This window comes from Aulonocara sp. 'chitande type north' Nkhata Bay, linkage group LG9 (assembly GCF_057382095.1).
Source record: "Aulonocara sp. 'chitande type north' Nkhata Bay isolate Kocher_YH1m ecotype deep benthic linkage group LG9, A_spYH_male_GT1.1, whole genome shotgun sequence".
Classification (NCBI taxonomy): domain Eukaryota; kingdom Metazoa; phylum Chordata; class Actinopteri; order Cichliformes; family Cichlidae; genus Aulonocara; species Aulonocara sp. 'chitande type north' Nkhata Bay.
Genome location: NC_141352.1, coordinates 33630833 through 33656207, shown reverse-complemented (window position 1 = coordinate 33656207; position 25375 = coordinate 33630833). Strand labels below are relative to the sequence as shown.

The following is a 25375-nucleotide window of genomic DNA, read 5'->3' as shown; positions in this document are numbered from 1 at the left end:
ACTGTTCATAATTGAACGAGCACTTAATGCTTGGAAGAGGGTGATGGTCAGTTGACAGCTCACATACTACACACACACAGAGGCCTTTTATAGAAACATGTTTGCAACCAAAATTCTGCCAATAGTGAAACTGGAGAAAGAAGATGCATCAGAGCAGGAACTGTGGATCAGTTCAAATATTTTTCTGTAACAGATACCAACACATGGTAAATACGTTTAGGATTTGGACTTTTAAAAATAAGAAAAACATTTATTTCCATTGATTATAAATGTCTTTGCTAACCCAAAGCTGACGTCACAGTAGGAACATGTGCTCAAGATATAAACCACCAGAAATGCACAACATTACTCGAATGAGCAGGCACGAACATTGGGAAACCTTTAAATCTGCTCACTGCCAAAGCTTTTCAGCAGAAACTGCTGCACGTGAACTTTAATCCCCCTCTACACAGTCGTTGCTGAGCTGTTGCTCAGGGCTGAGGCCGGTCTCAGCCTCAGCGGGCTCAGAGTCTTTGGGGGGAAGCGGGCTGGTTTGTTGCGTGGAGGTGTTGTTGGAAGGCTCGAGGTCAGGATCTTCTACAGTTTCATCTCCATCAGTAGAACCTTTGATGACATTTGGTGAGGATGCAGCTGGAGGTTTGTCTCCTAACATGTCAGCAGTCTGAGAGGCTGAAGGGCCTGAAAGGGTTGAGAATTAGAAACAGTGATGGTTTCAGTCAACACAGACACACTCAGTCTACTACGATTTATAAAAGACAGGCAAAGCTGAGATAATGAAAAATGAAACTGTAAACTGCAGGGTTCAAACTCATTGTTCAGGGTCAAATTTAAGCACTTTAAGCACTTTCAAGGTCCATTATCAAGCTTTTCCAGCACATTACCAAAAAAACAGTTTGCATGTTCCACTTTGCATCACCTCAGTAAGACCATGTAAAAATTAAAACAAATCGTCTTAGGTTGACTTAAATGTTCTTTGTTCCTCTTTTGTTAAAACAGAGAAAAATGCACCACACAAAAATACTGAAAAAGGAAATGGTTGTCTTATATGCATATAGTGCACAAACTCAAAAAACTCATTTCTCTCAAAAATGCAGATGTGCAAATGTGAACAAATCAACTTGTTAGAGATGCTCATCTCCACTTGGAAAAAACAACCACACAAAAGAAGAAATCTGCACAAATGAACAAGTCTGCTCATCAGATATTGATGCTTCTTTCCTACATGACACAACAACAGGAGACAGATGTTTGGTACTTTAACTAGTTAAGCACCCACACCACCAAAAATGGGGGAAAAGAGAGGAGATCACATTTAATCGGTTATAACACGAGGTCAGAAATATAAGTGCAGACACGAGTGTCCACAGAAGCCTCTGAATCTCAGCTGTAAACCATTTCTACAAACACCAAACAGTTAAAAGAGCAGTTACATCACCATGAATCTGTGGACAGGTAACATCCATATTTTGATTTATGATTTTCTGGAGTTAAATGTGACCCAAAGTATATTTTATAGCATATAAGCTATAAAATACTTTTAAAAATTAGGTGAGGGAAATAATCTTTTTTTTCTATGTTTGAGTCCCAGTAACTTTGACATAGTAACATCTGCAGTAATATTTACCCCTCTGATGACAGCTCACAAGCGTTAGCTTTATTTTGATACCAAGACTGTTTACACAGAGTTTGTAATTGCAGAGAAATACTCCATTTATTTTGGCCTCTTCATTTTCGAGCAGGAAGCTCAGAAAAGCCCTGGGGGCCTAACAGGTCAAAGTTCATTCCCAATAAAACTAACTGTGAGATGTTTGACTACATTGCTCTCTGGATTATTGTTACAGTCCTAAATGATCAGCTTTAAAGTGTTTGTGCTAATAACACCATGTACAGTAAGACAGGCATGGAGAACAGCACTGACGGGAGGCTTTGAACAGATGACACACTCAGTTCAATTCAACATATAAGACTTTAAAAACGCACAAACATCGACCTAAAATCTATTTATTCAGTCCATCACCTGTCATAGAATTATGTCAAATAATAATGTATTGTTCATCTCCCTTAAATAAACAGGCAGCCTTAAAGTATGAAACATTCATTCATTAAAACACTAAAATGTGTCTGTCGTCTCCGTGGCTGATAGAGCCCCACAGGCATCAATGTGAGCTTAAAGCCATTTATAATTTTTAAATGGTTTAATGTGTCGGTGCTCACGATAAACACATTTTGAATGAAAGCCAGGGAACTTCAGCAGCACAAGAAATGGCTTCTTTGTGCCCACATGCATCAGTCCCTCTTTTTACCAGTTTTTCTTTAAGGCTTAAGTTGGCTAGTTAAGTGTCGGACTAACGATTAAAGCTTTCACTTGAGTGAAGTCACTAATATTACTGCTACTGCTAAGTAATGTTAGCCAAGTTTAAAGCACACTGCATAAATCACCATGCCATAACTAACTGCTGTGCTAGCACTGCCGTACTCTATCACACTCAGTGCATTTCAATCATTTCTCCAGCAAGTTTGATAGCTAGCAAAATAATAATCATAGTTTTAAACATTAGCCTGTGTTATGTACACATACTCGAAATTATTTACTGTCATGTGACTCAAGAGTACAAATTCCTTCAGTGACGTTTTCCATCGAACACTCATTAAAACAGCACGAACCCTGAAACTGCTTATTAAAATAATATGTATGTAAATAATAGTATGTTGCATTATAAAAAATTAAGCTTTTGACTGCCCTCCAGAGTTCACGTTAACTTCAGATCTCTGGAAGCTACACTACCCGAATGATGTCAGCTGTTTAGTTTCTATACTGGACAGAAAAAAAAAAAGGGGGGGGGGGTGGATTGGCTCCTCTTAAGGAGGACTAATGACTAAAATGTGAAAGTTTAAAGTCGATGAGTAAATCATGCTCGGGTAATACAATGGAAACGGTCTCATATCACCATCTAGTGTTATAAACTGTAAACACATTTTTATGGGTGAAGGCTCATAATAGAGACCGATCAACAGGTCATTTTCTTTTCTATGGGTCTCATTTAAATCACATTACATCATTTCTGCGGTAAATGAGGACCCTGAAGAACGATTTAATGTCACTGTTAAAGATTTGTAGACAATAGATCGCAGACAGCTGGCTCCGCTTTAACTAAAGAGGAAGTAAAAACAGTTTGGATCACAAGTGTAAGGCAAAAACAAAAATACTACGCCTAATTGAAGCTGACATCAGACAGGCAGTAAAGAAATCAATGTTTTCTACATGCTTTGCCTCTTATTACCAAACTCCACACTAATGTGAGGAATCTCTGGTGGTTTGGACGAACTGTGCAATACGGGAACTCGTCACTCGACCTTCAGGGTTTCTGGTGGATATATACACTAGATCCACTTCACTGTATTGTAAGGAGTATTCACTCACCACCCATCATCCAAATCATTGAATTCAGGTGATCCAGTAACTTCCACAGCTGTATAGAATCAAGCACCTAGGCATGCAGACTGCTGCTACTAAGTGGAAGTGTTTGGGAACGACAGCAACTCAGCCATCAAGTGGTGGATCACGTAAAATCCCAGAGTGGGGGTCAGTGGATACTGAGGCGCACAGAGGTTGCTAATTTTCTGTGGAGTCCATCGCTCCAAACTTCACGTGGTCTCCAGATTAGCTAAAGAACAGTGCACAGAGAGCTTCGTGGAATCCATTTCCATGGCCGAGCAGCTGTAGTCCAAGCCTTACATCACAGAGTGCAACGCAAAGCAATGGGACACAGCGGTGTAAAGCACGCCGCCACTGGACTCTAGAACAGGAGAGATGCAGTCTATGGAGCGACGGATCACAGTTCTCAATCTGGAAAGCCGATAGACAAGTCAACTTAGCAGTTGCCAGGACAACAGAGCTCCAGGTTTGGTGGCAGGGGGATTTCGGTGCGGGGTTGTTTTTCAGAAGTTGGGCTCAGTCTCTTCGTTCCAGTGAAAGGAACTCTTAATGCTTCAGCATGCAAAGACATTTTGGCTCCCGACTTTAAGGGAACAGTTTGGGGATGGCTTCTTCCTGTTCCAGCATGACTGGGCACCAGTGCACAAAGCAAGGTCCACAAAGACATGAACTCTGGCATGGGAGTCCTGACCAGAACACCACTGGGATGAATGAGAGCAGAGACTTGGAGCCAGGCCTTCAACATCAGTGTCTGACCTTACAAATGGTCATAAACTCCCATAAACACTCCCAGAAGAGTTGAAGCTGATATAGCTGCACAGGCGGACGTCGTGAATGGGATGTCACTCGAGTTCATATGAGTGTGGGGGCAGATGAGCAAACACTTTTGGCAATATACTGTACATTCAATGTTTTGCTTTTTGTATTTTCATATAAAGTTAATACACCAATGAAGCTAGATGATCCTTATGAACCTTCGCTGGATGTTTTGTAGCAGAATCATTAATTATTTCTGTTATATTGTGTCCCAGCTGTATGATACATTTTTGCCATTCTTACCAATTTGCTGCTGGCGTGCGCGCCTCTTTTCCAGGGCCCGCTGTCTGTTCAGCTCAATACGTTTCTGCTGCTCTTCGGTCAGAGAGGGAGTAGGTGGGGGAGCGAGGGCTTCGGCAATCTGCCCTTGGGGAGCATTAATAAAACTCTCTCTGCTGAACAGATCAGGATCCCCAAATGTTTCCAGTTCACGTTGTACCTCTTCGTCACCAGCACCTGAACACAATTTCAAGCAGTGCTGATAATTAAGTCCTGTGGAATATGGCAAGTATTTCCTATGTGCACCTGCAGGTGTGAATCCACCGTAGGGCTGTTCGATACAACGATATATACAAAAACGTCTATTTCATTTTACGCTATCGTTTGTTTCGTGGTGTCGCAAAATAAACTGTTTACGGCAATATTTCTTCATGGTTCTGATGTCACTGTAGTAAAGTTCTCTCTTTCTCTTATATATAACTACACTACGGACGGACAAGCGCCTGTTTTTATGCGTTGTCGTTAGCAACAACGACGGTAAAACCATCGCGTGTCCGCTTGTTTATGTTCCACATAAACCTTTCAGAATAAAGCTCAAGATCCTGTTGAGGCTTTTCAAAATAAACGGAATCACGTGAAAGAGCAGAGTGTTTACGGATGAGAAGTAAAACAGAGCCGCCAGGTGCTAAAAAATAAACCTTAGACTCAAACGTTAGAACAGGCTTTCCCCCGCAGCACGCCGTGTAATAAATACTCACAAAGAAAACGGCGCCGTTACAACTTCTGTCTAAAAATGTGTTGTTTCATGCATCGGTTAAAACACTCGACTCCAGCTACATGACGCGCAGCTGGAAACACTTCACGCAAGTCGAGATTCACAGAATTGACAGAAAATGTTACATTTCTGTGATTTATATCGTTATCGGACGATAGAATTCTTATATCGGGAGATGAGACTTTGGTCATATCGCACAGCCCTAGTCCACCGTATCCCCATCAGTAATGATTTTTCTTCTTACCATCTGTACTTGTAAAATCTTCATGTGTCAGGGGCATGTCCAGTCGTATTCGTTTAAGACATGTCTATAGAAGAATGAGTAAAAAATTACAAATTCTGAACATTAGGAATCCCACACGCTTGCAGGAAATATTCTACTGCTTCCTCTCACCTGCACTTCCTTTTTGCTGCCGAGCCTTTCCACTTTGTCAATAAAATCTTCAAATTGCAATTTGGGGTACAACCTGTGGGCCCAGTTCTCCATCTTCTGCATCAGCAGCCGCAGGTCTGCAGCCTAATGGGGCAAACATCAAAAACAGCGAGTAGTGATATGAAAGAGGGCTGTGTGTGATAGGACGCTTCTTCTTCCCACTAAAAAATGACTTCCAGTCATTGGAACAAAAGACATCTTAATTTGGTAAACCAACCTCTGGTTCCCCTCACTCATTTTTGACCACGACAGAAAGGGCAACTTTTGACCTTTTAGTCTCAAACCAAATTTAGGACATCTAATTAAAAGCTGACAGGCCAAACAGATTTAGCTCAAAAACCAATGTTCATTCACATCTGGTAATTGGTGGGACAGATGTTATCATATCCTACCTCGTGTCCTTTGCCTTTGAACTGGATATTGTCAAAGAGAGTGCCCAGAGCTGGAAGCCCTCGATCTGATATCAGCCTGGGAAAAAATATTAAGACTAAGTTAAACCATTAATGGATTACAAGCAGGGTTAGCAGCACATCCAGGCGTATTTGGCTTATCCAATTCAGGATCGTGGATGGCTGAAGCCCATCCCAGCAGCCAGGTCGCCAGCCTGTCACAGGGCCAACACAGACAGACCCTCTGAATGGAAATGTCAGTGCCTTCAGATGTACCATGTTCAGAAGGCAGTAGCTTGTTGGGGGGGGGGGGGGGGGGTAGGGTGTTTGGTTTTCAGGGTGCCCACAACCTTTCTTTTCCTACCTGTTTGTACATAAGGCAGTATAATGAGAAATAGTCAAATTTCTCCATCTAAAAATAAAAAATAAAAAATTGCTATATATATATATATATTTATAGCAAAGTTGCAATTAATTTGAATATTTTATCAAATGAAAATCTATGTTTTTCTTTAATACAGCTTGCAAGTTTTATCCTAAGTATAATCGACGTTCTTACTTAAAAGCTTATTTAACATCCTTTGATTTAGTATAACTTAGTTCTGTCCAGGAACATTGTGAACAGAACAGTAACAGAGGAGTGCCACTGGGACACCCACTGGGAGACTACTGGGAACGAGCCTGACTTATGGTTGGCAATACTAACCAGGTTCACACTATAGGTGTACAGAGACTGGAAACATCTTTCTCACACACATCCAGGGATGTCTCCAACGCTCTGACAATTTTCAGTCTGGGAATTTTGCCCATCCAAATGATGAAAACAACAATGGTATTAGAGTCTTTCTTCTTTAAATGACTGGCAGAGTGAAGCTGCACCATCATCACACAGATGCAGTCATTTGTACCCGCCGCTAAAGCGTAAGAAGACGCTGCAGTACTCTGCGAAACGACAGGTGTCGCCACTCAGATAATATCACATCACTTTTTTTGTGCAAAGTTCTTTCCACAAACTTACGTTTTCAAACATTTGCAACAACTCTGTGTGTCAGTGTGTCTCTGAGCCTCTGTGCACGATTATTAGTGAAACGGTGATAAAAACCAGTGCAGTCACAGACTCGTGTTCAACCTGGCTGCAACACTGACAGTCTGCACACGTCAATCAATGATTTTGGCCTCCTTGTGTCCCAGCTCACACAAGATGACATCAAATTCCTATTTAAATGCGCATTTTAATGCATTTCAACCCTCTGTCGTGATATAAATGTCTTTGCTACCTGTGGGAGTCCAGCTTGGGTTGGGGTCTCTTCACGCCTCTCCTTTTAGCAGTAGGGACATCAGCCAGCTGTGATACCTCACCTTCATCTCCTGCATTGAAAACACATGACAACAGGATGTGTTTCTAACTCATTCTGTTGGCAGCGTGGCAAACTTCAAGCTTATCTTTAAATCCAGACAAATTATAGACTGGAGGTTACAGAAGAAATGTGCTGGTTTGAACAGTATCTGATAGGTTTCATTTGCTCACGCAAACAAAAACATGTGTGTTGTTATTGTTAGAAACATCCAGTCTCAGAGAGATGCTGAAAAACCAGTTCATGCATTTGTTAATTCTAGGCTGAACTAACAAATTCATTATTATCAAGCTGTTCCAAAAAGCTTTGTGGAAGGACTATGAGAGGTTGTATTTCTCCCACATTAGCCTTTTTTCCTGAATCTTATTTTTCTATGATTCTTCATTAAACCATGAATTTAAAATACAAAGTTCTGAATCATCACATCTTAAAGACCTCATAGTAATCCTGTAAGAGCACAGCAGCATCTACCATCTGCAAAAGGGTCTCCTTCCTCCTGGCCTCCCCGGCCTGGGGAGTGTGGTGGTGGGAGTGGGGGGAAAGCTTCATCCTCTATGCCGTCATAGTCAGGAATGTCCTGCGGGCTATTTTCCTGTGGGTCAACCATGGTGAGTCGGTCCTGGAGACAAAGTAAAAGACGTGTGAGCCCCAGTCGTCAACAGCATCAGCATTAAGTTACATGAATTTAACTGCAAGTTGAAAAAATGACATTTATTTCTGTAAGAGTAATTCTTTACTGTGTTACAACATCAACATGAAAACCTAAAAAAACTGGCATTTACTTTTTTCTTTTTTTACATCAACAGGAGGAGCTGTACAGACACTCATCCCACCTGGAATTATACCCCAAATTCAGAAATGTACTATTATGATACATTAATGGTCCATTATGTTTGTTTCACAGTTATATACATAATACAATTTATAGATTTGTATATATTTACATTCTATCAGGGATGAACTGGTTGTGAACCTTTGGGCTGATAATGACATTTAAAAGTTACAATTTGAATGAATTATTACTGCGATACTTCTTTTGGACTCTGTAGTACCACAGAAATATCATTAAAGTAACAGGTTTGTTTTAAAGTCTTTCAGCTGTTCCGTAAGCATCATCGTCATCATCATTTATATAGCACTTTAAAAACACACCTGGCAGACCGAAGTGCTGCACAATACAAATGTAGTAATAAAATAGCAAAAAACAAACATAGCAATAAAGTAAACTCTTGAGCCAAAATGATGTGACACAACTAGGGCTGCCACAAACGATTATTTTGATAGTCGACTAGTCACCGATTATTTATGCGATTAGTCGACTAATCAGATCATCATCCACTGGACGTAAAACTACAGCTTATTGCACCATGCAGCATATGCTCTTATATAACTATCATTAGCTTACAGCTTTAAGCTTTTAAGGTGCTAACTAAAAATAAAGACAAGATGATAGTTTATTCAATTTTAATGAAATTTGCAGATTGTTTCGGTGAAGTTTAATAAACTCCTTGCTATCTAAAATATAACAGGACAACGGAGTATATTCTCCAGCATCTCACACTTCTGATAATCAGCTGTCTGCTTGACGTTTATTCAGCTGTGTAAAAACTATAACTTTAATCTCAGACAAACCGATTTACTCAGGAACAAATAAAATACTAAAAAAAAAAAAAAAAAGCCAAACAACAACATTTTTAATTTATCTAAGTGACTCATATATATTTAACCTGAGTAGCGAAAGACGGCGGTGGGTTTGAAAACAATTTGCCTGGAGTCCGGTGTTCTCACCGTGCTAGTGACCTAGCCCCCGGCTAGCTATCGAGCTAGTGGGTAACAGACGTCTCTGAAAACGTCGGAGCGCTTTTGAAAATATGTGGTGTCCTGATAAACTGAGCCGATATTTGAGGTTTACACAGCTACATTCTCGGCTGAAAATATGTTAAACGTTTATTTTGTGACCCAGAAAGAATAATAAGAGTAATATTAAAACTAACTAGCTGCCGCCATTGTTGGAAACTGAGCTGGGCCGCGCTATGAATTCTGGGACACAGCTGCTTCTTCTTCTTCTTCTTCTTCTTCTTCGGGGTTTAACGGCAGCTGGCATCCTTGTACATGCAGTGCTGCCATCTTCTGTTTCAGTCCGTTATTACACTCTTAAATCCTGCTACTTCTTCCTGCGTCTTTTGGGATCTTACAAAGCTTCAAACGACGCGTCGACTATTAAATCAGTCGTCGACGATTTTGTGAACACTGTCTCCAGGTGGAAAACAGAATGAGCGATACACCTGCTGTCAGGCCTGCAGGGTTTCTCCCTGTGATGTTCTTCTCTGTCTTGTGGTTGACAATTTTTTTTTTACTGGCACAAATAATTTGTGGGGCGTCTTATTGTGACACCTGATTGTTGTAGTATTTTTAAAATGGCTGTGCAAAAAAATAAAAATAAGAACCCCAGATGCATTGCCTGCATTTTTAGATGAATAGTTGTATATAACTTTATTATTTACAAAATTTTTGTTTAATTTTAATTTAAAAAAAATTACCACTTATATTTGCATTTCAAGTTATGAAAATAATTTACTAAACATGTCTGTGGTTTTTATAGTAAAGAGAAAATATAACTACTACTAGGGTTTTATGTGTTCGTGTGATTTCAGACCAGTTGTTTTAATAACTGTAAATTTGGACGTGTGAGGTTGTGCTGAAAAGAATGATACCAAGAAAGACAAGGTAAAAAAAAACAACAACAATCAAAAGCAGCCAAAAATGGCCAATTATATTTTGGACCTCAGAATATTGACCCAACAAATCATGAAAAATGAGGTTTCAATAATTGTTTGTGACAGTGCAGCTTTCTGGCAGTAGTAGTAGTCAGTACAATTTGATTTTTTTCTAACAAAAACAGTATGAAACTTAAGTTAGACTTGTGTTTGGAAATGAGCCCCCGCCCAGTGTTGTGTAGCTTTCTGGATTTTATACTTATTGGTTACATATTTATTTATTATACAGGCTATACAGTACACACATTTTATGTAACTGAAATGTTTAATTATGTGGGCTATAGAAAATAATTAAGTTATAGACCATATTTATATGAAACATATGCTTAATGTATATTAATCATATGTAACACCTGCATATGTCTTTAAAACAAGGCTTTGATTTTGCCACCCCATTTGATTTCCATGCCAGCCTGGAAAAATTTCTCTAGATCCGCCCCCGGACCTGTCCTGGACCAGCAACACCAAATCAGTGACTAAAAGAGCTCAGCAGCGACTGCATTTTAAGAGACGACTGAAGAAGGTGCACATCCCCAAACCCATCTTTAATACTTTCTACAGAGGTACCATGCAGAGCATCCTAACCCGCTGCATCACAGTCTGGTATGAAAACTGTCATGCGTCCAATCGCAGAGCCCTCCAGAGGATTGTGTGGACCGCACAGCGTGTTATTGGCAGCTCTCTACCCAGTCTACAGGATATTTACACCTCACTGGGAAAGCCACTAGCATCATGGCTGACCCGCATCACCCTTCCCATCAACTGTTTACCACACTTCCCTCCAGAAGACGACTGCGTCATCAGGAGCAGGTCGGCAAGATTGTGCAATAGCATTTTCCCCCAAAGCAGTTTGGCTCCTGAACACCATGGTTCCCTCCTCCGCACTGAAAACTTCTCCACACACTTCTTGGACTACATAATACTCTCCTCTAATTATTATTACTATTATGATGTGAACATTTTGTGCACTTAAATCTTACTGTGCTAATGACCCCTGCATCAGCACCTTGTTTGGAATAGCAGTGGAGAAGACATAGATTCAATGCTGCAGACGTCTGAGCAAAGAAAGCTTCTAGAAGAGTAAAGACTAGCTAGAAGAATGAAGATTCACAGAGTAAATGTGAAAATTCATCACAGGGCTCTATGCACTTGATTAACTGACCATGAGCAAGTTTGCTAGTCTGGAGCATTCAGATCCACCACAAAGACTGTTCAGTGCTCACAGAAACTGCACAATACCCAAGAGCTGCATCTGAGCCTCTACAGGCCTTAAACAGCATGTTAATGTTCAAGACAGTTTAATTAGAAAAAGACAAAACAAGTATGGTTGGTCTGGAAGGGCCGCCAGGAGAAAGCTTCTTGTCTCTAAAGAGAACACAACAACTCAGTTGAGGTTTGCAAATTTGCCCTTGAAAGCTTCTGGAGCAACATATTTTTAAAAGATGAGACTAAAGTGGAGGTTTGGTCATAATGCACAGCAGTAACTTCAGCAAAAATCAAACACAGCACAAACACCTCAAATCCACTGTCAAGTACGCTGGTTCAATTGTGGTGATTTGAGCTTGTTCTGCAGACACAAGCAATAAGCACCTTGCAGTCCACGAACTCCTCTGTATGCCAAAGTTTTCTAGAGTCAAATGTGAGGCCGTCTGTCCAACAGCTAAAGCTTCTCCTAAATTAGGCCATGCAACAGGATAATGAGCCCAAGCACAGCAGCAAATCTACTGCATGGAAGTCCAGACCTCAACCTGACAGAAATGCTGTGTATAAAGAAATGCTTGCAAATGTTGATGAATTGAAGTTATTGCTGCTAACTGCTGCTTCTGTAACCGACTCAATCATAGAATGATTATGATATTGAAAAAGACAAATGCCTGAATCCTAAATTGTGGATATCCTTTTGTTGTGATCTAAAATGTAACACTAAATGTGATTAAAACACTAAAAATCTGGACTCTTGGGCTCAACAACTGCAAGGATCACCAGCCCGAGGAAAACACAAAATACACATGACCCCGTGACAAAGACAATTCATTCTTGAATGAAGACATTGATCTGACTTTTTAAAATTTTGCCAATTGTGTTTATTATTAAATTATTGAGGAAATAGAAAGGGGGGAGGGGTTGTAAAGAAGAAGGTAAAGGAAAGGGATAGAAAGGAGGAAAGAGATAGAGGAGAGAAAACCCCAACAATCCCCTCTGAGCAAGCACTAGGTGCGACAGTGGATAGGAAAAACTCCCTTTAAAGGAAGAAACCTATGACAGAACCAGGCTCTAGAGGAGGCAGTCAACTGTCGGGACTGGTTGGAGGGTGAGGGTGAAAAGAGAGAGGGGGGGGGGGGGGAGGAGATGGGACAGGTGATAGGAGTTAAAGGGAGACAGGGGAGGGAGAGGTGTCAGGAGAGAAAGGGAGAGAAAGAGAGAGGAGAGGTGAAAATTAAGATGGAACAGAGGTGGAGGAAGACGAGGTGACATTAGCAGTAGAAAAAGTAGAAAAAGTAGAAAAAGCAGGAGTGTCCCTCCTCCAGAAGAAGCAGAAGCGTTTTTTCTTCTTTTCCATGAGCTTTTCCACGAGCACTTTTTTCTCTAGGATGAGGGTTCTCAACTGATCGATTGTTTCTGCATTCTCCTGCTCAAGTCTCTTGCATGTTTTCTCCACTTCTTCTAATTTGGCTTGTTTGTCTTCAAGCCTTTCTTTCATTTCTTTAGATGTTGCCTCCTGCATTAGCTTTGCCTCGTGCAGCTCTGTATAACTCTGTTGTAATTTGTTGTGCGTGTCTTCCAACTGCTGACTTCTGCTCTCGATTTCTTGAAGTGAACACTGCAGGTCTTCGTTTGTTTTCTCTAGTTGTTGCTTTAGCACCTGCATCTCAGTGTTTTTGCACTTCACGTTGTCTGAAAGTTCCTCGACTTCTGTGTTTTTTCTCAGCATGTCATTGAGCTTACTCTGCATCTCTGAGCATTGGTTTTGCAGTTTTTCCTTTTCCTCTTCCAGTTCAGGTGTTTTGTAGTTCAGTTTGTTATAAAGTTCTTGCAGGTTTTGGTTTTTCCTCTCAAAGTCCTGGAGAATTTCTTTGTCTTCTTTCTGCTTTATTTCCTGTTGTTCTTGGTCTTGAAGCAGCTCTTGATATTTGTGCAGTGTTTCATCAAGCTTTACCTGCAGCGCTCCGTATTGTTCCTGCACACCTTGGAGTTGGCACTGCGTGTCTCTCTGGTCCAGTTTTTCTTTCTCTTCAAGGATTTCTTTATTCTTTTGCAGAGCTTCATCAAGCATTACTTGCGAGCCTTCGTTGTGTTTCTCGATGTTCTGAAGTTTGCAATCCAGATGTTTCTGTTTCATGTCTTGCTGTTCTTTCTCTTGAAGGAAATCTTTATTTCTTTGCAGTGCTTTATCAAGTTTCATTTTCAGCGCTGTGTATTTTTCCTGCACGTCTTCAAGCTTGCAGTCCGTTTGTTTCTGTTTAATTTCTTGTTGCTTTTGTTCTTGAAGCAACTCTTTATTTTTATTCAGTGTTTTATCAAGCTTTACCTGAAGCGCTTTGTATTTTTCCTCCATGCCTTGGAGTTTGCACTGCTTCATGTCCTGTTGTTGTTTTTCTTGGAGGAGTTCTTTCATTTTTTGCAGAGCTTCATTAAGCTTGATTTGCAAGCCTTTGTTGTGTTTCTCCATGTCCTGGAGCTTGAAATCCATTTCCTTCTGTTTTATCTCCTGTAGCCTTTTTTCTTGAAGAAACTCTTCATTTGTGTGCGGTCTTTCATCAAGCTTTACTTGCAGCTCCTGATTCTTTTTGTCCTTCAGCACTAGTTTTTCTAGTGCTTTATCAAGCTTTGCTTGGAGCTCAAAGTTTCTTCCCTGTCTAGGAGTTCCATTTCTTTCAACTTTTGAATATCTTCCTTTTCTAGAAGCTGGTTGAATGATTTGTCTACTTGATCAGGAAGTTGAATTTTGTCTTCCTGATCACAAAGAGGAGAGTTGGGCTTTACTGTTTTTTTCTGTTTTCTCTGAGACATGTTTGAATCTGTAAACTGTCACTCTGTTTATATCTGAATTAACTAATTTCAAGAAACTGTTGCAATTACCTGGACTGCCTCAGCCCAGGTGATGTAACATTAGCAGACAGAGGGTTTGATGTTGCAGAATCTTTGGAGCTGTGCCATGCTGAACTGAAGAGCCCAGCTTTCACCAAAAGGAAGAACTAACTGGGCCCTAGATTGCCCAATCAAATCTCTTAATGCCACCTGCCCTCTCCTACATTAACTGTGGGCTCACCTTGTAGAACAGAGTTGAGTGTGGAAGAAATGGCAAAAATATGGAGCTGAAAAGCTGAGAGAGAAAAAGAAATGATAAATAAATCAATGTGTCAAATTAACTGACATGTTAGCTGGTAGAGTGCCCACTGCATTATATATATATCATCTCTTTTTTATAATAAATAATCAAAAACTTTATTTAAACTAAGATTTTAAAAAATATGTGCAGTGATTGATGTGCTCTCAGACATGTGCTTCAATCCACACACAAATACAAAACAATCTGACCACACGTACAACTGTTTCACAAACTCTATAAAGCATTCACACTCCAATGGATGCATCAGAAAGCAGCTTGGGATTACAATCTTGTCCAAGGATATTTCGCCTGCAGACTGGAGCAGCCAGGGATCAAACCAGAAAACTTTCTGATCAAAAGCTGACTTGTGCTAAATGCTGAACGGCAGCCAACCCATTTTAGCCATTTAATGAATGTGCCATTTAATCTTGGCTGCAGCCAAGATTAAATGGCACATTCATTAATTACAGAGTTACGGATTGTTACATGGAACTCAAAAGAAATAATGAACCCATCTCGTGTCCTGTGTCTTCTATAGCTGTCTGTACTTTTACTTCCAAAGTTCATCAGCAAACAGTTTGCAGGCCTCTAATTATCAGGCTGTACTCAAGCGCTTGAATTCAACCTAAAAGCTGTGCTGTCATACAGAACCAAGTACCCTCCGCGGAAACTATAGCTAATGTCACAACTGGATCTGATGAGACAGCTATGATTTCTGGACTCGAAGTAAATAATCCTGAATCAATTTATACAACATCAGTTTGTTTGTTTTGCTTTCATAACAAATAGTTTGAGCCATATACAAATACAGAAGTGACAAATGGAAACATATTTACAATCCAAAGTCAGACTAACAGTTTTCAGTAGCACAGTCTTTTATTTACAGTCTGCTTCTCCTGGTGGTAAACCTCTATCACATGTTTGGATTAAAAATTAGGCCTATATAGCTGCTGGTTCCAGTTTAAGCAATATGTTAAAAATACTAAATTCTTCATTGATTTGAGCTGTGGGGTTTGCTATACACTGGCAGAAAATTGTAGAGTAAATGGTGAAAACAAACAAACCAAATAACAAGATCCTTGAATTCCATCTTTTTTATTAACAGAAACTCCAACAAATTTGTGCCCAATTGATAATGTTTGGGACATGAAAAGTCCAGTCCAGCAGGTGGCGGTAATGCGCCTTAAAGCTTTAACCGCCAAAAAATACAAGAGCAGAAGAAGAAGAAGCCGAGTTCCCGCTTTATGGCGTTTTTCCCTCCGATTATTGTCAAGACTGATTTAACACTTAAAGGTAAGCACCGAGCTAATATTAATCCGAGTCTAGTTAATCTTGAGTTTAGCTCCTGAATGAGGCTTTCTGTTGCTCTCCTCGGTGTCTCTTCTCAAGTTTTTGTGAACAAGTTGGAAAAAAAAATCTGACTAAATTGACTCAAGCTGCTTTAAACTAATTCACAGAAAGATATCAGCAAAAGGTTGTGAAACACAGAGAAGAAAATAATTTTATTAGAAGAAAGCTTTTAAATGAGCTCATTGTAATCAGAGTTTGTGTTGTTTTATTAGTCTGTTATTAAGGCTACTTAGCATCTCTGTGGCACCTGCACAGCTTATGAATGCAGCTTGCTAACTAAGCTAGCTAGCGCCACCCTTCTTCCATATAAGGTCACTTCCGGCTCCAAAAGACCCAACATGTTGGCGGTAAAAGTGCTATAATGAAATACATTTATGAGAAATGTAAAAATAAATGTGTTCCAGGCTAAAACACAGCTGCCTTTATCAGCGCAAAGTTGTGATGAGGCTTACTCAGATGATGGCTCAGATTTCTACACCCACTCGGATATACAGATGAAATCAAGACAAGTACATCAATACAAAAATTCACAGGATTGTTCAAAAATAATAAATTGCATGAATATAGGAAATCTTCCTCTCAGTGACTGAGTTGTCTCATTGTGTCCTCATTTTTTATAAATCAAGGCCGGAGTAACCCAACCTTAAGTGTTCATTAAGGTTTTTGTCACATAGATAGAAAATAAACTCAGAGATTAAGCGGCTGTTATAAACAGAGTGATTAGTTTATGTAAAAAATGTAGTTTGTTGTTGTTCTGGTTTATGTGCTGAAAATGGTTTTATTTGTGTATGTTCAATGTGTTAGACTTGTACATAGTTAAATATATGATCAAATAATGTTGAATCCTGGATATGGATTTGTAAGCAATGAAATTTGAAATAAGGGGGTAGGAACAAGAAAACTTCATCCTACTCCTTTTCGAGCACACACATTCTGTAGACATAGATATTTACATGAAAACTTGATGATTTTTAAGTTTTGTTATTTTTATTTTTTTCTGTTGTTATTTCAATTATATTTGCATGTTTGAAATAAATTTTATCTATCTATCTATCTATCTATCTATCTATCTATCTATCTATCTATCTATCTATCTATCTATCTATCTATCATTTCTCACGGCACACGTATATTGTCGGGTTTTTTCTTGGCCAGGGCATATTTTAAAGAGGAATTGCTCTCCTGGTACTGGTGTGCCATACTGCTGAATTTGGTATCGGTGTTCAAACCTTTTGTGTTTGTTTCAAACAAGTTGTCCACCCAAGGAAGCTAAAATGTGTTCTGTGTGTTCTCAGATGAACATATGAGACACTTTGACTCTTCAGTGCAGTGTGGAGCTTAACAAAGTTCTGTTTTCTGTCCCAGCTGATCAGGAGGAGGAGAAGAGTCTGACGGAGCAGCAGAGGAAATTTCAGCTACTTGGACTCAGCTCAGCCACTGCAGAGAAAACAATGAGCTCAACACAGAAGGTGACAGATACTAGTGTTAAGAAATACTCCATTAAAAGCTGAAGTACTGATATATATATTTTATGCTAAACTAAATGAACCTTGTGCAATATTAATGTAATGTAGAAATAATGTATACAATGTATACAATGCCTACATCTTAGACGGTGACGTTGCCTCTAAACATCAAAATGAGCAGGAAGATGTTAAAGTGGGATTCAGCAGGATTCAACCCTAAAATCAGCTGTAGTGGCTCAGTGTGGGGAAAAGGGTCACAGCTCACAATCATTTCTATTGAGAGCTCCAGTAGATTTTTTTAATGTGCAGGCTGTGATCAGCTGACCTGCTGCTCTCTGTGAATTCAACCAGATGTCAGCAGATGTTTCACGAGTTGTCCTGGCTGATTTCCTTTCTCTACACTGACAGTACACTGTCTTTATATTAGACACTAAACTGTTGGTATGTGGGTGGAGCTCAGTGAATGAATGTCAGCATCATGAGCTTAAGTTTAAGTTAATCTCTGCTACACTTGATGTAATCTAACTCTGACATGAGCACCACAGTCACTGTGCACCAGTCACACACTGTTCTTTACTTAAATCCATCACATTACAGTAAACTTGCCTGCTTATCCTGCACTAACCTGCAGAGGATTTTACTGCAGTCTTTACATCACATTGTGAGACAAACTGCACACAAACAGTTTGTGTGTTTGCTGATGTTTGTTGGGCTGATAGAATCGCTGCATTTGAAATTACCTGCCACATAAAAAATATTACTCCATTTATTCTCGCTCGTCTTCTGTATTGCTAACTAGATGTTGAAATACCGCGACCGCAACTTATCAGCACCTGCAGTCGTTCAGGTTCTGGTGGTGTTTGGTGCCACACTCCACCTTCAGGTTTAAAACTAGTGTTAATGGAGGGAGTTTGAAGCTTCAGTTTGTTTAATGACTGCATTTCACTCACTGCCTCTGTTTGTATCTCTGTCACTGCAGGACCAACGTGGACCGAGAAGTCAGCGCTCTCAGGAGGCCGACAAACCTCACAGAAGAAAGAGAGAGAAAAAAAACACCTGTGACGAGTGTGGGAAGGATTTTACCTGGAAGTTTAAACTAAAACAACATCAGCTCATCCACACTGGAGAGAGACCGTTCAGCTGTGACTTGTGTGGAAAGTCGTTTTCCTGGAAGAATTCCCTGAAAAGACACCAAGTCGTCCACAGTGGAGTTAAAGCTTACAGCTGTGATCAGTGTGGCAGAGCTTTTACTCGAAGTAGCAACTTACAGAGTCATCTAGTTACCCACTCTGGAGTTAAGACATACAGCTGTGACATCTGTGGAAAAACCTTCAGCCGGCTAGGGTACCGAAATATACACCTACGCATTCACTCCGGAGAAGATGTGTACTGGTGTGATCAGTGTGGCAAATACTTTACAACAGACGCACAGTTACAAAGCCACATGTTTACCCACACTGAGGAGAGACCTTATCAATGTGACCTGTGTGAGAAGACTTTTAAAACTCCACAGTACCTGAGACAACACCAACAGATCCACACCAGAAAGAGACTCTACAAGTGCAGTTACTGTGAGGTTTGTATTTTTATTTTATTCTTGTAAGTTCAGTCTGACTGTTTGGAACAAGTCTGCTCATTAAATTGTGTTAGCATGTTAGCACTTCTACTGCACCGAAGAGTAGCTCTGAGCCATTATTCAGGTTTTCATTTCATTTAAGTGTAAGTCAGATGTTACTGTAATATTAAATAAGTATTGCTGTAGTATTATGGTGGTAGTATTGTAGTTATTGTAGCCCAGTAAACTGAGTGTGTTAATTGAAACAGTAAAATGTAATTGGACGTCTGCAGAGATGCTCTTTATTTCAGGCGACTTTCAGGATAAAAGTGTTGAAGGACTGACTTACACTGTCTTTGTGTCTTTGTTTAGAAGCAGAGCGACACAGATGGATCCACTTCTCAACCCTGTCATCGCTGTGGTGGTGGGAAAGACTTTCGTTGTGACATCTGTGGAAAAACTTTCAGTCTGCAAGCCAGCCTAAAAATACATCAACGTAAACACACTGGAGACAAACTGAAATACTGCAAAGAATGTGGGAGAAGCTTCCCCACATCAGCTAAGTTAAAACGACATGAACTCTTTCACAGTGGGGTCAAAAAGCACCTCTGTGATCAGTGTGGGTCATCCTTCACCACTGCAGGTCACCTTAAAACACACAAACGAGTCCACACAGGAGCGAAACCATACAAGTGCAGACACTGTGACAAAAGCTTCTCACGTTCAAGTAATCGTAACGAGCATGAACGTACACACATGGAAGGAAACTACAGCTGTGAGCAGTGTGACAAGAGCTTCAGTAATCTCAGTTCATACTCTGCACACAAACGATCCCACGTTACTAATAAACTGTTTCACTGTTACCAATGTGCCAAAACATTCACTTCATCATCTGCTCTGTGCAAACATCAGCGCGATCACGCAGGGCTGAAATCGTTCCCATCACAGGATCAGAGTGAATCTGAAGAGAGGGAAACATCCTCTGGTTTCAGAGTCCAACTTAAAACCCTGGAGATCAGGCTCCACAGAGCTCAGGTCGGCTCTCCTTAAGTTTAAGTTAAAGTTCAAATGAGGCTATGAATCAAACTTCCTGTAGTTCCATTTTAATCTTTATAAATTGTTCTTCTGTTTGTGTTCAGTCGTTACCTTTTTTTTCAGTGGTTGGATTAAAAATCAGTTTTCTGTTGTTTAAGTTTTTATTGAATGTATTTTGTTAAATAAAGTTAAAAAAATGTTAAATAAAGAATTGTTTGAACGACAAAGATTTTGAGCCATGATGTCATTTCCTGTATTTCAGAGTAAAGACTGAAGTGACGAATGGAAACATGTTTACAGTCATGGAATAAACACTGATGGGTCATCTGTAGGAAGTTCTATTGCTGACCTGACAGACTCGACCTTGTTTACAAAGAAAGAAAGGAACTGATGACATGTGTCAGCAGAGGCTTTCAGGGTTGTTTAGAGTAGAGCTGATAGTCTTAAAGAACACGGCGATTATGACAATTTAACACAATGATCTGAGAAAAATGTCTGTTTCTCTCATTTTTACTGTATTCTGATCAAATTTCCAACATTCTTTTAACATTTCAAAAGAATTTGTCTTTCTTCCACTTTCACACTTGGCCCTAAAAACACCAACATCTGTGCATCACCCTTGTGTCAGTCTAATGAACCTAACATGTGAGTGATACATAACACACATTCACACTGGCTGCATATATCAGTCCGGGGGGGCAGAGCAGAACTCTGTATGAATCAGACGCGCTCACATATTCAGGCTTTCCAGAGGCGTTTACCATCAGAAGAAGCAGAACAATGAATCATCAGCACCCCGCAGAAGAACACAGCAAGCAACAACTCTAACAATAAAGACGTGCTGGAGCCAAAAGATGCAGATAGCGAGTTTTAAACGATAACGCACAGGATCAAAGGGGGAGAGGGTAAAAACCCACTGCCTCCTGAGATAAAGATCAGCAAGTCAAGCTGGCAGCAGACGACACAAAACGCTCTCTGGAGGAGGCGGCGACTGTGGAGCAGGCCGACGGAGAGGCGGATCGGCAGACAGGAAGCTCCCGGGGTCCCACAACAAGATGTTGCACGTCAGACTGGAGCAGGATATCCCCATGTTGGTGACACTGCCCATCGAGGTACAGCCCAACTTGGCAAACCAACCCTTCCCTTTCTTGGACACCACACTGGCTGATCTGGGCATCCAAGACTGAGTCTCACTCCGTGTGGGGACGTTTTTTTGTTTTTGTTTGTTTTTTAAGAAGCAATCATGTGTATATATTCAGCTCAGAGCTGAAGGAGAGGGTGGTTTGGGTTGACACCAAGAAGACCCATCCTAGAGGTACGGCGGTGGGATCCAACTGCAGGGATGTGGTCAGATGGCAGTCTGTGGAAATCAGGTGACAGTGAGAGCAACTTGATTTTCCTATTTTGTCCTTCAGATACGAGTGAAAGCCCAGATGCCAGGAGACAAGCAGCTCCAGGAGGTCCTGTACAGCACCGAGGTCCACACTGACCGCTCCTTCTGCTGCACTGGAATGGATATCCTGCCCTGGAAACAGACGTGTGCAGGTCTAGAAGCAGTTTAAATCCCATACTTTTTTGATCTGTGAGGCTCTTAATGTCACGTCTGCAGCCATGAAAGTCAGCTCAGGGTTTCTTGATTCTGATTTTTCTTTGCTGTGTCACATTTAGCTCATATCTGCATTGCCATGCCCTGAAAACAAGCTGCCGGGCTTTAGTCAGGCTCAGGGACAACGGGAGATCTGAGGAGCAACACAATGAGAACAACTAAAACTGAACAAACTTAACATCTGATTACCTTTTTTATTTGTAAGAAAAAGTTTAACATGAACGCGCCAACTGTCCACAGCAAAGCTTATTATGACAAGACTGCTTTTATTCAGTGATGTCAAAGTGTCATCACTTCATACCTCTGAACTGACATTAGATGTATTGCATACCTTGTTAGAATTACACTGTTGAAGCATTTGTAAAAAGCTTCTGTCCTTGTTAATTTATGTTTTAGGATAAGTTTTTGGGCTGTGTAAGGTCACAGGTTGCATTTCTGAGCAGAGTAGTAAAGGTAAAGTAAGTGTTTTCAAAACTAGCCACTCAGCATGTGTACAAACAGTGAGAAATCTCTGAAGAAAACCGTTTGAAGGAGCAAGAGCACACGCGTTTCTCCACAGGTTAAAGCCCGCTTTAATAATCAATATGAATCAAAGACTTCTGTCAACACAAAATAAATGTAAGGAAACACATCCAGTTTCTATAACTGACGACAAGCTTGGACCACAGTGATCTAAACTCATCCTCTACATTGGAAATGTAAACAAATGTAAATGTGGTTTTTACTGTACCAAGGCAGGGCTGTGTGTGTAGAGCACAGCCAGGCAGCTGAACACTGTATTGTTCTCTTTTTGGTCCTCTTCGAGCGGGAGACGAGCCACCAAAGCTGGCAACACCGGTCAGTGAACACATTCAGTTTTCAGGCCCCTCTTCTGTGGAACCAGCTTCCAGTTTGGATTCAGAAGACAAGATTTCAAGATTAGGCTTAAAACTTTCCTCTTTGGTAAAGCATATATTTAGGGCTGGACCAGGTGACCCTGAATCCTCCCTTAGTTATGCTGCAATAGATGTAGCCTGCTGGGGATTCCCATGATGCATTGAGTTTTTCCTTTCCAGTCTCCTTTCTCACTCAGTATGAGTTAATAGACGTCTCTGCATTGAATCATATCTGTTATTAACCTCTGTCTCTCTTCCACAGCAGGTCTTTTATCCTGTTTTCCTTCTCTCACCCCAACCGGTCGCAGCAGATGGCCCCGCCCCTCCCTGAGCCTGGTTCTGCTGGAGGTTTCTTCCTGTTAAAAGGGAGTTTTTCCTTCCCACTGTCGCCAAAGTGCTTGCTCATAGGGGGTCATATGATTGTTGGGTTTTTCTCTGTATCTATGAAGCGCCTTGAGGCGACTTTTGTTGTGATTTGGCGCTATATAAATAAAATTGAATTGAATTGAATTATCTGAGGAAGAAGCAGAGTTGGTTTGTTTCCAGCTGAAATCATCCAGGCTCAGGAATTTGAATCGATCCACATCATTTCTGCTTGAACTAGAGAACATGAGTGTCGACTTACATTTGGTCTGTGAGACACATGTCATAGTGACAGTATTTGGGTTAATATGGCATTACTCACCCTGGTCGCATTTCTTCAATATCAGGCACCAAGTTCAGGAACTCGTTCTTTGCAGCCCGCGCAAGGTAGGAGGTCTCCAGAGTGGGAACCATCGGGAAGTTTTCACAGTCTGAGCAGGAGGGACTGGAGGCACGTGAGCTGTTCTCAGGGGTCCTTTAACACAAATCACACCAAGTTAGAATCAAATAGATAACCTGTCAATAACCGTTTGCAGATCGAGGTCAATGTTCCTAAAAATATGTTTACTTCTGGCCCATGGAGCCACAGCACGAGTCCGAGAGAGAGGGGCAGGTAGAGGAAGGGGTGAGGGTGGCACTGCTGAAGCTCGTCACGGATGGATCACGTCCGATCGGTGAGATGAGAGAAAGCTGAAGTGAAACAACAGCAGGATGAGGTAGACGTCAATATAGGAACTCCCTGATGTGACACAGAAAGGCTATTTTTTTATTTCTTTGTATTATTTCTCACCTTGCAGTCACTGATGCTGTTCACCAGCTGCTTGTATTCAGTATTGAAGGTGTGTGTCAGAAGGCGCAGGCACTACAACACAACAGGAACAAGACCGATCAGCTCCGAGCAGAGAAGGAAGAAGGCAGCAACAAGAACGCCCACTAAGCCCACGTTTTTCTCACCTTGGTGGCCAGCTCCTTCTCACGCTTTCAAAGGTGGTGCTGGAGATCTGCGAGGAGACGGAGGTGGACGTGGACAGAGTGCCGGAGCTCACGCTGGGGGACAGAGACTCACTCAGGGACTTGGTGGTGGGAGCTGTTCCCACGGGAGCCGCCTCTCCCAGAAGGTGACGGGTCTTTTCCACCTGGACGAAAGATGGGGGCGAATGTGAGGTGGGGAGAAGAGGGGAGGTTAGTCATGTAAAGTCTGTACTCTAAGAAAAAACTTTTTAGAATAGCACTTTGGTCTTTGAGTTGAAAAGTCATTTTTCCCTCTATGATATTAAACAGATTTATTTCTTTATGAATCTTTTAAGGCCCCACCTCCTGCAGCTGCTCCATCTTCTCCAGCTCCCACTGGTGCTCTAGGATGAGGCTATCTCCTCTGGGCCTCCAGCCGGCCAGGTTCTCCTCTCCACGCACATAAGCCACTGATGTGTCCAGCACCTTCCTCCTCCTCCTCTGCATCCCTGCTCAGGACATGAGCCCTCATTAGGATGAAGCTCTCCACAGAATTATGATAAAACAGCTGCCGTTCTTTAAACATGTTTCATGGCCGCTCACCTGGGCTTCCAGTGTCAGACATCTTACACAAGCTCAGCTCGTAGATCCCAGTCACTCGGTTGCTATAATGAAGCAGAAGTTTTGAACAAGGAAACTTTGTAACAGGGCAGATATCTTTGATTGTGAAACAGAGATGGCCACAGTGCAGCAGCCCAGATTTACCAGTCAGGAGTTTTGGAGTATCCAGTCCCAAAGAGGTTCTTGAGAGAACGGGGTGGGGAAATCTTGGCGTCTCGGGAGTAAAAGACCGTGCAGATGTCTTTGGTGATAATGGCAGGCTGGATGCAATGGTCCAGCTGCAGAGAGGAGATAAAGGGTGTGTGTTAGACACGATGACATCAAGAGACTTAAAAACACGTACAAACAGGTACAACACGGCGGAGCAGCGGCTGACCTCCAGATACGCAGATAAGGTCATGTAGATCTTCTCTCCGTAGGGAGTGACGCGGTTGAGCAGGAGGGAACCTTTTAAGGGTGTTTTTATTTGTGCTCCCTGGCCTGGAAATAAACGGTTTCCGATCAGACCTGCTTCATCTTTGTGCCCTTGGTATCTGACTCGCTTGCTCCCCCATGCATTTTAAAAGAATCCTTCTCTTCAGCATGAAGTTCTGGCTCAGCTTTAGTGTCTGCGTTACATGTACACAAAGACAGAAACATTCAATGATAAAAACACACAGTGGAATAAAATTGTAAGATGTCATCAGTTGATGCAGTTTAAGGACACTTGTTGTTCTGTGCAGTCTCACCTGGAGCTCACGCTTCTAGTTCATGCCATCATGACCAAAGATTCTTCAATTAATAGTTTAAAGATGTCCATGAATGCACTGCTAACTGCTCTTCACCCTGATAAAAATCAACATGCATTTAGAATAAGAAACACTTTTACAAAACCAAAAGCTTCACTGTACTTAGTGATTTATACGTCTACAAAACAGGTTCAGTTTGTAACTGAGAGAACGGCTCAGTGGCGCTGAATTATATTTCCAATAGAAACACAATTTCATATGTTGTAGTAACAACACACTGCCACAAGATGGCAGC

General features: G+C 41.1%; 4 protein-coding genes across 4 annotated transcripts; 1 reads left to right on the top strand and 3 right to left on the bottom strand.

Moving 5' to 3' along the window:
* Positions 1–82: 82 nt before the first annotated feature.
* Positions 83–8042, bottom strand: LOC147322634 (TIMELESS-interacting protein-like). Its single transcript, XM_086307105.1, has 7 exons — positions 7895–8042; positions 7346–7436; positions 6072–6147; positions 5641–5763; positions 5491–5554; positions 4496–4708; positions 83–678 (listed from the first exon to the last, which is right to left on the bottom strand). The coding sequence occupies exons 1-7, from the start codon at positions 8028–8030 to the stop codon at positions 434–436; spliced, it is 948 nt and encodes a 315-aa protein (XP_086163231.1). The 5' UTR covers positions 8031–8042; the 3' UTR covers positions 83–433.
* Positions 8043–12637: 4595 nt separating this feature from the next.
* Positions 12638–13722, bottom strand: LOC147322633 (uncharacterized). Its single transcript, XM_086307060.1, has one exon. It carries the CDS (start codon positions 13601–13603, stop codon positions 12638–12640), a length of 966 nt encoding a protein of 321 aa, XP_086163186.1. The 5' UTR covers positions 13604–13722.
* Positions 13723–15663: 1941 nt separating this feature from the next.
* On the top strand, positions 15664–20057 carry LOC147322632 (uncharacterized). Its single transcript, XM_086307204.1, has 4 exons — positions 15664–15823; positions 17246–17349; positions 18326–18922; positions 19274–20057. Exons 1-4 carry the CDS (start codon positions 15775–15777, stop codon positions 19949–19951), a joined length of 1428 nt encoding a protein of 475 aa, XP_086163330.1. The 5' UTR covers positions 15664–15774; the 3' UTR covers positions 19952–20057.
* A 3673-nt stretch (positions 20058–23730) lies between these two features.
* LOC147322631 (kinesin-like protein KIF1B) lies at positions 23731–24953 on the bottom strand. The gene is made up of 5 exons (XM_086307146.1): positions 24729–24953; positions 24497–24630; positions 24335–24396; positions 24095–24240; positions 23731–23916 (listed from the first exon to the last, which is right to left on the bottom strand). Exons 1-5 carry the CDS (start codon positions 24750–24752, stop codon positions 23731–23733), a joined length of 552 nt encoding a protein of 183 aa, XP_086163272.1. The 5' UTR covers positions 24753–24953.
* Positions 24954–25375: the final 422 nt, after the last annotated feature.